The following is a 14,630-nucleotide window of genomic DNA, read 5'->3' as shown; positions in this document are numbered from 1 at the left end:
CACCCTATCCACATTCCCCCAGAACCTCAAAACTTTTTCCCCATTCACCTCACCAGGTCCTACTTAACCAAACATGCCACCTTACTCAATTTTGACCTCCCACTCAAAGATGGCTACATCACTACCTCTGCCCATATCAAACCCACCAACCACCAGCAATATCTCCACTTCAACAGCTGTCACATATTCCACACCAAGATGTCTCCTCCATACAGCCTGCCCACCGATGGCCTTCTCATCTGTAGTGATGAGCGGTCCTTCTCTAAATACACCAAGGGTCTCACTGATGCCTTCACAGATTGTTATTACCCTCCCAAATTTATACAAAAACATATTTCCCACGCCTTATCTCTCCAGTCACCCACCACCTCCCAAATTGCCACCATCTGGCCACAGAATACTAGGGCGGTTTGAAAAGTGCTCGGAACAGAATAGAACAAAAGTACTCACAACACTGGAACTTTTTTTTTATTTTTCAATATAGTCTCCTTGTAGATTAATGCACTTGGTCCAATGATGTTCAAGTGCCTTCATCCCATTTCGAAAATGAGTTTATTCCAGGCCTACAAAATAGTTGTAAACTTCGGCTATCACTTCTTCATTTGAAGTGAATCTTCGACCACCAAGAAAAATTTTCAGGTTTGGAAAGAGGTGGAAATTTGACAGAGCCATATCAGGTGAATAAGGAGGGTGTGGCTACAATTCATACCTTAGTTTGTGTAATTTTGCCATGGCGATGGCACGTGTGTGTGTGTGTGTGTGTGTGTGTGTGTGTGTGTGTGTGTGTGTGCATTGCCTTGATGGAAGATGACATTCTTCCTTGCTAAATCTGGCCTTTTTCACATATCTTTATTTGCAATTTGTCCAGGAGGTTAGCATAGTATTCCCGAGTAATTGTTTGTCCAGTGGGGAGATAATCTACAAATAGAATCCCCTTCACATCTCAGAACACTGATGCCATGACCCATCCCGCTGAAGGAATTGTCTTTGCTTTCTTTTGTGGTGGAGAATCAGCACATTTACACTGCTTTGGCTGTTGTTTTGTCTCTGGGGTATAATAGTGCACCCAAGTTTCATCTGTGGTCACAAGCCTGTGCAAAAAATCTTGTTCGTTTCTCCTAAAATGGGCTACACACTGTTCCAATGTATCCATTCTCATGTGTTTTTGATCCAGCATCAAGAGTCACGGCACCCATCTCACAGATAATTTTATCATTTCTAATTCTTTAGTTAAAATGTGATGTACCCTTTCAGATGACATCTGGCAAGCATGAGCAATTTCACGCACTTTGAATCGGCGATCCTCCATGACCGTTTTGTTCACTTTAGCAATGATTTCTGGAGTAGTGACACACCTTGGCCGAGAACTGCACAGATCATCATCGAAGCTCTCCCAACCAAATTTAAATTCATTTGTCCTCTTGGAAACAGTTGAATATGAAGGAGTAGAGTCCCCCAGTGTATTCTGGAGATCAGCATGAATGTTCTTTGCTTTCATACCTTCCTTTACGAAGTACTTAATCACTGCTTGAATCTCGATTTTTTCCATCTACGCAAATCACTAACACAGAAACAACAACAGAGCCCTGTTGCTGCCACAGTTCTTTTCCAAGAGCACTGATGTGGCAAGTGTTTACAGGTAACAATGAATATCACGTGAACAACTCTTTGCACTAGCACTGTCCCTCTGTGCTGATTCCAAGAACTTTTCAAATCACCATTGTAGCATTCCTCTCATGAATCAGCACCATCCAAGACTGGAACAACAGAATCACATTCACTGCCACTGTTCCAACTAACTCCACTTGTGCCCTGAAGTGAGGAAGTCCTACCCGCTATTCTTGCCTCTGCTCCCAGAGTGGTATCCCAGCACCCACAGAACCTACACAGTATCCTTGTCCATCTCTACACAAAACCTGCTCCCAAACCCTTGCCTCATGGGTCATGCCCCTGTAACAGATCTAGGTGCAAGATCTGTCCCATGCATCCTTCCCCCACAACCAAGTGTTCCAGTCCAGTCACAAACATCGCCTATCCCATCAAAGGCAGGGCTAACTGTGAAACCAGTCATGTGATCTCCAAGCTAAGCTGCAACCACTGTACTGTATTCTATGTGGGCATGACAACCAACAACTTGTCTGTCCACAGGAATGGTCAGCAACAAACTGTGGCCAAGGAACAAGTGGGCCACCCAGTTGCTGAGTAAGCTGCCAAACATGACATCCTTCATTTCAATGACTGCTTCACAGCTTGTGCCATATGGATCCTTCCCACCAAGACCAACTTTTCTGTGCAGGTGGGAACCTTCCCTGCAATATATCCTTCATTCCCATAACCCCATGGCCTCAAGCTTCGTTAGTTATTGTCCACACCCATCCAGCCCCTTCCCTGTTCCCATTCCAGCATTATACAGCCCTCATTCCACCATCACACTCTTCTTTTCCACTAACCCCCCCCCCCCCCCCTCCCTTGTCCCTTGCCCATCGTCTAACCTCTCGATTGCACATAGCTACCCTACCCTCTCTCCACCTTGTCCCTATGCATTCACCAGCAGCACTTCACTGTCCACCTCCCCTACCCTACTATCCCTCCCCCTCCCCACCCCATACTCCTCCTTACGCCCACCCTGCTGCCACTCTCATCATACACTGGTGCTGCTGCTAGTAGTGTGGCTCCAGTTGCCAGAGACTGCAGTCATGTGTGTGTGAGTTGCATTTGTGTGTGTGTGTGTGTGTGTGTGTGTGTGTGTGTGTGTGTGTGTGTGTGTGTGTGTGTGTGTGTGTGTGTGTGTGTGTCCTCTATTTTTGATGAAGGTCTTACTCACCAAAAGCTAATTTGTGACAGTCTTTTTGCTGTGATTATCAGTGACTCAGCATCTCCACTAAATGGTGAGTAGCAACTTTCCTTTTCATAATACTGTCAAAGTTATATCTGTGCTGTTGGTTCAATAAGAAAAGTCGTAAGAGCTCTCATGGGTGTATAAATACCAATTCAAATTGAATTCTATCTCTTAACAGAAGACATGATCAAAGTTTAGATGAAGGTAGGTCTGCTGTTGTACTTTGAAATACAGTTTCAATAATGTGATGGTACAAACCCCCGTTACTAGATGAATAGGTCTAGTACGCAAGGATTGCTTTGTGGAGAGCAAGCAGGGGCCATGGTGTGCAACTTGCTGAAGCGCATGGTGCGCTGGCGCGAGATTTGCAATGGTATGACAGGTATCAACGTGTCAAACATAGTACCGTTGCCAGCCAAGGGGAAATGCAAAACATCCTTGCTCGAGGAGTGGGAGAATTACTGGCAATTGATATTTTCGGCCTGTTACCAAGCAGTAGATGGGGAGAAAAGCATGTGATGCTGGCTGTGGATGTGTTCTCCACATATGTAAAACTATGTGGTATGAAGAAGGCCACCAGTAAAGTAATGATTCGGAAACTGGAAGTAGATTACTTTAAGAACTTGAGGAAGCCAAAGGTGGTGGTTGACTGATAAGGGATCACAATTTACTTTGAAGTTATGGGAGGACTACATGAAACAAGTAGGTAAATATAATGTCGTGTGACTAGGGCCTCCCATCGGGGAGACCGTTCGCCTGGTGCAAGTCTTTCGATTTGATGCCACTTTGGCGACTTGCGCGTCGATTGGGATGAAATGATGATGATTAGGACAACACAACACCCAGTCCCTGAGCGGAGAAAATCTCCAGCCCAGCCGGGAATCGAACCCAGGCCCTTAGGATTGACATTCTGTCGCGCTGACAATGCAGCTAATGAAGGCGGAAACAAGTCGATGTGAAACATATAAAGACTACCACCCAGCGGGTAACCCGGCTGAATGCTATATGCGTGAACTTGGTCGCTTGTGATGGACCTATTGTAGCCATAAGCATACATCATGGGTTGAACATATTGCATCATTTGAAGATGTCATGAACAGCATCAAAAGCAGTGCTACTGGGTTTCCACCATGTGAGGTGATGTTGAACAACAGGGCAGCAAACTTGATAGGTGAAACGGTAGACTTTCCTCCAGAATCTCCCATCACCAAACAACAGCAAAGGCTGGTTATAGAAAGAATGGACAGAGCAGCTACACAAAGGAAATGCAGGCAAGATAGTCAGTACAAGCCAGTTAGGTACAAGGTAAATGACCTTGTACTATACACACACACATAGAAGACATGAATTTAGAATCATGGTTAAGGAAATATATCTCTTTTGGATTGGGGTTATTTACAGATATGTTACAAATTTCTTTTTGTTGGGCACAAAATACATAAGGAATTTTACTTAGTTTAGGGTGATGCCACCGCCATCTAGATTGCCAAGTGAACTGTTAACAATGTAGGACTAATGTAACATGAATAGTTGGTCACTTTCTTTGTTTTGTTTTTTTTTTTTTTTTTTTTTTTTGTGCTACTTGCTACCGCATTTACTGTGTGCATGCGCTAGCAAGTGGGGGTATTGTGATGGTAAAAACCCCCATTACTAGATGAATAGGTCTAGTATGCAAGGATTGCTTTGTGGAGAGCAAGCGTGTGAGATGGAGTACGATTTGCTCGCGTGAGATTTGCAATGGTCGGAGGGATGTCTCTGCCGCTGGCCGGCCACGTGGCCTGCAGCTTGGAGCATTGTTTGGTTTTCCGCACATTACGCGAAAACTATGTAACTTACAGTGAAGAGCGATGCAGTAATGGATTGTGGTCAGCAATATGCACCTTCTGAAAGACTGATCTTTATTCAAGTTATGAGATGCAAAAGTTATAGTAACCTCAAAATCGGTTAATATCACAAATACTGAAAGATTGATAAAAATAGCAAATAACAACTTACAGGGATGAGTGAGCACTCATTAAAAACATTTCATCATAGCGGATCAAATGCTACAGTCGTATGTTAAGATTCATAAATAATTAAGCCCATAAAGAGCAATAAACGAAGTTTGATGGAAAATGATTTATAAAATTCAAAATTTTGGGTGGCATCACACGTAATTTAAACTAGCCTATTTACGTAATACTATACACTTAACTTGCAATAGTTTTCATTGTTTGCAAATTATTATTAACATTTATCACCCATAATTAATTAATTATTATAGATATGGAGATTTTGAGCAGCGCAATGCGTAGATCGCTATAGATTATGTCTAAAAACAGTGCTATATGCAGTTCGATGTTAAAACTTTGCAGCACAAATGTAAACAAACAAATCTGCACTAAGTGGTAAAATTAAATTTTGCAAAAACTAAAACTTGATTTACAGGCAGTAGATTAACCCTAGAAATTAATGTAACATAGTAAATATGATGTACGTTTTAGCGCGGTTCCGATGGTGTACTTATTTTGGTCGAGGGATGTATGTATCAAAATTTTTAACCTTAACTGGTGTGATTGGTACTTGCACAACCAGGGGGGTAGACATCCAAGCCTATATAAGCGAGTAGCCATCTTGGCCAGGGGTGAGTCGTCAGTCAGTCGTTCGGCAGTCAGGGAGCAAGTGGGTGGCAAGCAAGCCCCACTTTTGTGTGGCCCATCTGGTCGTTTGAGCATGAATTTTGTTTCGCGCCAATTTATTTTGACAAAGAGTACTGTTTAATAGTGCAAGTGTGCATGGATGTATTTGGTGAACTGGAAGTCCTACGATTATTTGTGTGAGTACAAATTACAAGGTATACATCGGCGTAAGTGAAAATGTGGTGATCTGTGATTTTCCACCAAAACTGCTAGAACAAAGAGGACAGTGGGACTTGTGGTTCTGTTCGACCTGAGTGAGTAATTTTCGTTTATAGCAGCCTACATTACTGCTATTGGGGGCTCAGAGTCAAATTATTATTAAAGTAAAACTGCAAACCGTCTCACAATTGCTAATTTCATTGTGTGGAAGAAAAGGACAATGCCAATAAATAGTGATTGAACTGTGTCGTGAAAAACTGATTTTGCTATAATAAATACCTAATTTTGTTCCCTAGCATAAACTGTACTCATGAATATTAATTCAAAAGCTATAACTAATGTGTGGGTGTGGAACAGTGTACTAATGCACCAACTGTGAAAATCATCCCCTGAGACTTACGTGAGAGCCAAAATTTGCACTAACATTTTATAACAAACATTTGTATATGCACATTTGACTAGAACACTTCAAGTGCACTTATTTACTGCCCCATTGCAATAAGAAGTCTTTAATTTATATCAGGTTGGTGATTGAAGTAAAAAGCATAATAAGGTCTTTGGACTGAAAGCTACAATTCAGCTATAGTTACTGAATTAGTGGATGTTTACAGAGAATGAGTAATGTTATTAGGACAGGTATAGTTTTCATGTTATGAATTTGATAAAGACAGAACAGATGTGGAAGACAAGTAAAAGTCAGGGTGTCCTTAACACATCCATACCAGATGACACAGTGCGCCATGTCAAAAGGTTGATTCATGCAGATTATTCATGAACACAACATCTCCATTGATAGTATAGCAGATATATAGCACAACAAACTGAACTATTGGAAAGCATTTCTTGCTGAGAACCGCAGTATCTCTCAGATGACAATGACGTCACATAAATGAGGTTTTCTAAGTAGCACGTAATGTCATATCAGGCAGAGGGTGTTCCAAGCATTCTATCTCACCTCACAAGCCACCATATAGTGCATGGCAGACGTTACCTTGTACCACTACTATTCATTCCCTACACTATTCTACTCATAAATTGAGAAAAACGACTGCCTATATATGCTGTACATGCCCTAATTTCTCTTATCTTCTCTTCATGGTCCTTATGCAAAATGGAAAAATATATGTTGGTGACAGTAGAATAATTCTACACTTATCCTCAGATGCCTGTTCTCTAAATTTTCTCAATAGTATGTTGTGAAACAAATGCTCTCTTCCCACCACAGATTCCCATTTGAGATCAGGAGGCAACTGTGGAATACTCGCTTATTGCTTGCAGCTGTTCATAACATATTTAGCAGCATGCTTCTGAATTGCTTCCATGTCTTCCTTTAATGCTACCTGGTGGGGATCCCAAACACTTCAACAGTATTCAGTAATTGGTTACTACCCACAAGAGAGGTCACTGGTCATCACCACTTCCACCAGCTGCATGTACGAATTGAGGATGACCACTGAACCCAGGCAATAGGCAATATTCGTGATGACATAAACCACAACTTGCAGACAACTGCACCCTGCACTCTTGATAGCTGCAGGCAGGGCATCATCCACATTTAAGATACACCCCCCCCACCCCTGCAGATATACAGTGAGCATACACTGGACTTCTTTCCAGTCTTGGGTACTATTTCCCTAAGAAGCTCCATAATATGCCGTTGGACCTCTTGATAGCTAACAAACCGCTTCCACGTGTGCTTACTTGCATACTCCTGCAGGAGTGGCCACTTTTTCACTCACAGAGTGGATGTGTGAGGGCAGATCGTCAGTCCCCACACTAACTCTCTGCTTCTAGTGCCACGAACATGTCACAACATGCCACTCAGTCTGTGGTTAGTGAGGTTTCCAGACATCAGGCATGCTGTTAGGTACCTTGGCAATAGAAACTGAGGGTGAAATGTGCAAAACCATGTCTCACGCAAAATGCAAGTTTTTTCATCATTGCTACACTCCAAGGCAGCAGCATGAAGACAGCTGACCATGGCCAACAACATATTTCTCCTGTCTAAATGTGCCACCTAAAACCATCACTGGCTGTTCAAAACAAACAACAGTAGAGCTACAGACAGGGTAAATCTACACCACAGGCATGCTGTAAGGGGTCTCAGCAGCACAGCCCATGCGTGAAAAGTGTGACACCTGAGGTGTTCTACGTGACATATCAGTTTCTTTGTCACCAGAAGAACCTGAAGCAGCTGCCTGCAGATGGCTGATCACAGCCAACAACATATTTAGTTGTTTGTGAGCTGTGCCAGCTCCTCCTGTGTCAAGAAACGTCCTGGCAGATTAAAACTGTGTACCGGACCGAGACTCGAACTTGGGACCTTTGCCTTTTGCAGGCAAGTGCTCTACCAACTGAGCTACCCAAGCACGACTCACACCCCATCCTCACAGCTTTACTTCTGCCAGTACCTCGTCTCCTACCTTCCAAAATCAACAGAAGCTCTCCTGCTTGAGGATGGAATGTGAGTCATGCTTGGGTAGCTCCATTGGTAGAGCACTTGCCCGTGAAAGGCAAAGGTCCTGAGTTCGAGTCTCAGTCTGGCACACAGTTTTAATCTGCCAGGAAGTTTCATATCAGCACACACTCCACTGCAGAGTGAAAATCTCATTCTGGAAACATCCCCCAGACAGTGGCTAAGCCGTGTCTCCACAATATTCTTTCTTTTAGGAGTGCTAGTTCTGCAAGGTTCACAGGACAGCTTCTGTTAAGTTTGGAAGGTAGGAGACAAGGTACTGGCAGAAGTAAAGTTGTGAGGATGGGGCATGAGTTGTGCATGGGTAGCTCAGTTGGTAGAGCACTTGCCCGCAAAAGGCAAAGGTCCCGAGTTTGAGTCACAGTCCGGCACACAGTTTTAATCTGCCAGGAATTTTCATATCAGTGTACACTCCGCTGCAGAGTGAAAATCTCATTCTGTCCTCCTGTGTCAACATGCACACCCTCTATCTTTTCACTACTAAAATTTGAGTGAAGACAGTAGGTACAAAGATGAGGATTTTCTTCCTCAGTATTATTAAAGACAAATTCAAGCTACTTGAAAACAGTGAGCCTGATACTGGTTCTAGTTAATATTATGCTAACAGACAAATAATTTACCCTCTTAGTGATTCACAAGTTGAGGCTAGCACCTGACTGAGCTGTCTAAGACAATCACTGGTTGTTCAAAATATATGGCAGCAGTGCTACAGACAAGGTAAATCTACACTTCACAATATCATCACAGGGATAAGCATGGGTGCATCATGTGACACCTAAGATAAAAAAAAGCACCTATTGTCATGGAGAAGCTGCTTGTCTACCTCCCAAAAAGGTTGAAAGCAATGGTATCCATGAAGGCAGTTGTGGTCATAATCTTTTGAGATATGCAAGGTGTGCTGCTAGTTGATTTCCTCATCCATGAAGATATCGTGAATGCTGCCAGTTATTGTGTCATGCTGGAATCACTGCAGAAGGTGACTTGGAGGAAAAGACAGGCACTGCTATTGAAATCTGTTTTGTTATTGTGCAACAACAGTCGACCACATAAGGCGTCAGCTGTGCATGATTTGGTCCAGCTTTTCCAATGGACTGTATTAGGACACCCTCCTAGCTCAGATTTCACACCAAGTGATTTTCATGATTTTTGGCCCATTAACATCAGAACTGCGGAATTGATCAAATTTGACATTTTGAACTTTTGTTCGCCTATATCAAAGATATTTTTTCACAATACTTTGAAATTTTATGACTTTTATTTCTTTTCAACAGAGATTGTACAGCAAAAATTAGAGAAATGAATTTTATTTCCCCATTGTGTTCCCAGATCTTAGGTGGTGGTCAATTTAACCATTATGTCATGTGAGAGTACTGCAAATACTCTCTTGCATTGCACATGCTTCTGACATGATGTTACATTATATGCTGAAGCTCCTCAGCTGAGCATTGCTTATTGCTATACCATAGTGTATGTTAGTGTGCAAGCAGTGGTACAGATATTGAAAATGACCTGCAAAGTATCAGGTAACGATGTAATGGGATATTTAGAATACCTGCACTTAAGTTCAAGAGCAAGCGTTCAAAGACAGAGAAACTGAAAGACAAGTAAAAATGAGTAGTGATTATTATATTTCAGATAGCACTGAATCACGTGTAAGCAGTAGTCACGTGTCCACACACGTTGCATCAGCTCATTAGGGTAAACCCCATCAAACCCAGCATGTTATTCAGAGAGGGATGACATTTGATGCTGCAAAGGAAGACGATATAATGCTAAAAGATACAATATTGCGCACTGAGACAAAAGACCACAGGCAACTGCAGAACAGCATTCTTTCATGACACAGTGTCAGGAGACAAATTTACAGATATTACAAAATTAATATTCTTTGATATCAGGGAACAAGGTTCAATATGACTTAAAACACACAAGTTTTCTACGGTGTCAAAAATAAGGAATCACTTCACTGAAAACTGTTCCCTGCTTTACAGTCTGGATAAAAACCTCACAACTGATAAACAGCTCTTTCCCATTAATGCCACATGTCAATTTTCACAATTCAAGGTTAGTAGGCTGCATAAATTTGGCATAAAAAAGAAGTGGATGTCGACACCAAATAACTGTTCAATAAATTTCTGTACCTGGGAAAGCATGCACATTGACTAGAGATTCAAATCTTTCCTGAATATATCATCATGAAGCTTACTGTGCTATTCCCTAGTAGCAGAAGGAATGTAATGAAAGATAATTTGTTCACATCTTTGCACTGGTAAAAATACTGGAGATGATGGGGATAATCATAATGAATACAGAGTTCCAGAAGAGAAATATTAACATCATTTTGATTGAAAAAAAGCTACTGTATGTAAGTAATATGATAAAGCATGGAAGGATAACTTTGTTCATTTATCAAGGCGAGAAATCTGTTGCACTACCTGAAAAGTACAAGCCAACAATTATGGTGTATATTCTTTTGGCCTCAGTGTTGGGATCAATCTTCTGCTGAAGTCTGTTTAACGACATTCCTCACATTTTGACTTTCACCTATACTGGTAAAGCGTCAGGAAAATCGTTAAACAAACATCAGCCAAATATTCAAATACAGGAGCCAGCAGGCAATATGTAAACAAGTGACCACAAAGGCCTCAACAATTTCACACAACAGTCATGGGTTTGGAAAATTTGAATATTCTCATCACAGAAGATTCAATTAATACAAAGTTACAGGATGATGTAAAAGATGACATTTATTCTTCATAGTGAGAGGAAGAATAACCAGAATGACACGTGTCACATTCTTGAACAATCAAGATGTCACAGTTCTAATAAATATGGCCATTTACTGAAGAAGTGTGGGAACATAATGAAGACTGTAGGCCATCAACAAGGTCAACAACAAATATGACATTCTTTACAATGTCAGGTCATTCTATTATAACAGACTGTTATAAAGATTCTAGTGCAGCTCTATGTGTCATACTAGCTGTGTGGATTAAATTCAGCCAAGGTGAAGCTCTGTTGATAATATATTGTAGCAAGCAAAGGGAATAATTTTGCAGAAGAAATCAGCTGCAAACACACATGTATTATTGGGGATGGTACAAAGAAGATATTAAAATAATGAAATCACTTTACGTACAAAAATTAAGCAAATATTTGGTTTCGGTACACAAATGATAGAAAAGATTCCGTTAACTGTTTTTTATCTCTGAGCCCAAGAATAATGAAACATAGAATCTTGATGGAGCAGAGTCTCTTACTAATAAAATGTAGAAATTGATTGAGTTGCATAAATGATATGGTGAAGGAAAGTCAACATCTAATGCTAATCTGCAGGATGAGAGATTATGAAATTTACATACTGGTGCAATGGAAGCTTTAAGTACAGGTTTGAACACGGTGCCACATATAAATGAGCTGTCAACAAGATGAATAAATTTATGTGTAAGTTTCAGAAATTGATCTCACAACTAAACTAATTCAAGATACAGATGACTGCAGTCTTTACCAAAAAAGTTAATGGTATAAAACAAGTAACTGCTTGAATCTTAAGTTGGATAAGACAATGGTAAGTTTCAAATTCAAAAGATCAAATGCAAGTCTTGGAGTTTATCATCGAAATCATTGTCCATAATCACAATAAATGTAGATGATAGGTGATTTCCAGCAATAATTCTCAACAGAAGAAGACTACCCAAAAGATGTTTTGAACTGTTTACACATTTGGATTATAAGTGTTGTGAAACGCAAGCTTCTTTGGAGGGCTCAAACTCATTACATGAATCCAACTCTGAATAAGCACAATATGTAGAACTGCATTCTAGTCTCAATGATTCCAGATAAAACCACAGTTAGTGTAGGTGACAGATTATTTCCAGCAATAATTCTCAACAGAAGAAGCCTGTGCAAAAGATGTTTCAAATTGTTTATGTATTTGCATTATGAGTGTTGCAAAACACTGGCTTCCTTGGAGGGCTCATACTCATTACAAGAACCAGGTCCTAAATAAGCACAATACACGAAATTGCTGTCAAGTCGCAATGATTCTGGATAAAAATCAAATCCTGGCCAATGAAACAATTTCTAAAGCAAGGAAGAAAGATAACAATGAAGACTATTCCTTGCACAGAAACCAATATGTAGTCTCATGTATGCTGAGTTAAGAACCAGACTGGATCTTATACATGCCACTGGTTCATGTGTCGATTCTGTAACATTTCTGGTATGACTCATTAGACAACACTGAAGAGAATACTGCACTATCTCAATGCAACAAAAAACAGCACAATGAACTTTGCCCTATGTGTAATAAGAATTATTTGTTGTGTGTGCTCGAGAACATCCTGCAGAGGTCTGGTTAGGGAGGCAGGGATACTAACTACTGCTTCTTAATATTTTTTCTGAATGAAATGTCATTAGAAACACTTTTCTTTTTCAAACCAACAGCTCAGTTTGTGAAATCAATGCTAAAAATAATAATCTTCACAAAGATTTTAAGTCACTTACTTTGGTATAGAAATGTGTTCATTATTCAGGGACACACACTTTCAATAACTTGTCAGCAACCATAAGAAATTTAACTACCAATAAAGTTCAGTTTAAGAGGGGCTTAAAGGATTCACTGGTGGCTAACTCCTTCTACTCCATTGATGCATTTCTCAATATCAAATAATGCAAGTATTAGTACAATGTGACTTCTGGACAAATTCAGTGCAGTAAAGCATTCATTGTAAATAAGTTGTAAAATGGTACTTCTATTTAATGATGCATGGCCAAAATAACCTAAGAATTATCACATACACCATAGTGTATCAAACATTGTGACACGTTATTTATCATCTTTCAAATGAAAATAAAACGAATAAATGAAAATAAAATAAATGAAAAGATTTGTTTGGCTTATTCCACATCCACTAGGACTTACTTACAATCTATGGAAGATACAATAGCATATTTGCTTTTCTTTGTAAATATTTGTTGTACATTCTTGCTTTCAGTTGGTTGATTTGAGGCGAGGGGACCAAACAGTGAGGTCATCAGTCCCATCGGATTAGGGAAGGATGGGAAAGGAAGTCAGTGGTGCCCTTATAAAGGACCCATTCTGGCACTTATCTGAAGTGGTTTAGGGAAATCATGGAAAACCTAAATCAGGATGGCCAGACACGGGTTTGAACCATCGTTCTCTTGAATGCAAGTTCAGTGTGCTAACCACTGTGCCACCTCACTCTGTCATTCTTTTTTTTCTGGCATGTTCAATAGCCTGGAGTATCTCATCACTATAGATTTATTGGAACAAAAAATACATATAATCTAATCATGTCGACTGTAAGTCACAAAATAGTTAGAACCTTCAAAGGCCAACAATTCTTTAAGTAAGAAGCATTGCATCTGCATATGTCACATATTAGAACAGTTTCGGCATGCAATATAACCAGTAAGATGAAGCAATTAAGGGATCAGAAGAGTAGATTTAATGTGTTACAGCATTTTACCTGCACATGATGACTGAAGAGACAGAGTAGGGAGAAGCTTACTAGTAGTCTGGCTTCCATGTTGTCACTTACTTGGCTGTTACTGCTGCTGCATTAGCCCACAGGTTATATATATTGCCTGCCAAGAGCAAACATGGGAGAAGGGCCAAAGTTTCTCTTGATCAAGGCCATACACTTGGGTTTTCCTCATACTGTCTCAAACACAGTGATGTAATGTTTTACTTTCCACAAAATAAAGAATATACCTGTAGGACTGAATATTATAACAAAACTTAACAAACTGAAACACAGTTATTGGTACCAGATAAGTATATTGCAATTTTATTCTAGGATTGTATCAATCAATCAATCAATCTCTTTATTCATCCGTTAACAATATACATTGTATGGATGTAGTCAATTACAATATAGTTTCTGATATTTTATGTGTTGCAAAAACTTGCATAATAAATCCAAATATTTTACATCACTTTATATAAATAATCTTACTTTCCCCTATTAGACAATTACAATATAATTTCTGTTATTTAATGTGTTACAAAAATTTGCATAATAAATACAAGTATTTTACTTCACTTTATATAAATAATGTTACTTTCCCATATTTAGATATTCTTCAATGTTGTAAAAACTGTTTCTTATTAAAAATTGTTTAAGATCTACTTTGAATTTATGACATTCTTTAATTTTCTTTATTGCAGCAGGCAATGCATTAAAAAGTATTTTGGGCTGGTAGTTGACACTTTTTTGGTATAGTGCTCCTTTGTGGGCCTCTCTGTGAAAATCATCTCTATTTCTTGTTTCGTGTTTATGAATCTGATTATTTACTGTTAAAAATTCCTGGTGAGTTTTCAGAAAGCAGACACATTCATATATGTATAAGCTAGGAAAATTCTTTAAATATTTCCCTGCATGACATTCTACGGGGAACCCCTTTCATTATTCTAATAGCCCTTTTTTGAAGTTTGAAAGCTTGTTTTGCCATA

At 39.8% G+C, this 14,630-nt stretch overlaps 1 protein-coding gene across 1 annotated transcript in view; it reads right to left on the bottom strand.

Moving 5' to 3' along the window:
* LOC126284216 (phenoloxidase 2-like) overlaps positions 1–13,727 on the bottom strand; it is a 228,595-nt gene extending 214,868 nt beyond the window's left edge. Inside the window, exon 1 of the mRNA XM_049982987.1 lies at positions 13,645–13,727. Within this exon, the coding sequence (XP_049838944.1) occupies positions 13,645–13,704 (60 nt within the window). The 5' untranslated portion in view covers positions 13,705–13,727. The remainder of the gene's footprint in view (positions 1–13,644) is intronic.
* Between the last annotated feature and the right edge of the window lie 903 nt (positions 13,728–14,630).

Source organism: Schistocerca gregaria, chromosome 8 (genome assembly GCF_023897955.1).
Source record: "Schistocerca gregaria isolate iqSchGreg1 chromosome 8, iqSchGreg1.2, whole genome shotgun sequence".
Lineage (NCBI taxonomy): Eukaryota > Metazoa > Arthropoda > Insecta > Orthoptera > Acrididae > Schistocerca > Schistocerca gregaria.
The sequence above is the reverse complement of the archived record's forward strand: the minus strand, read 5'-3'. Positions and strand labels throughout refer to the sequence as shown.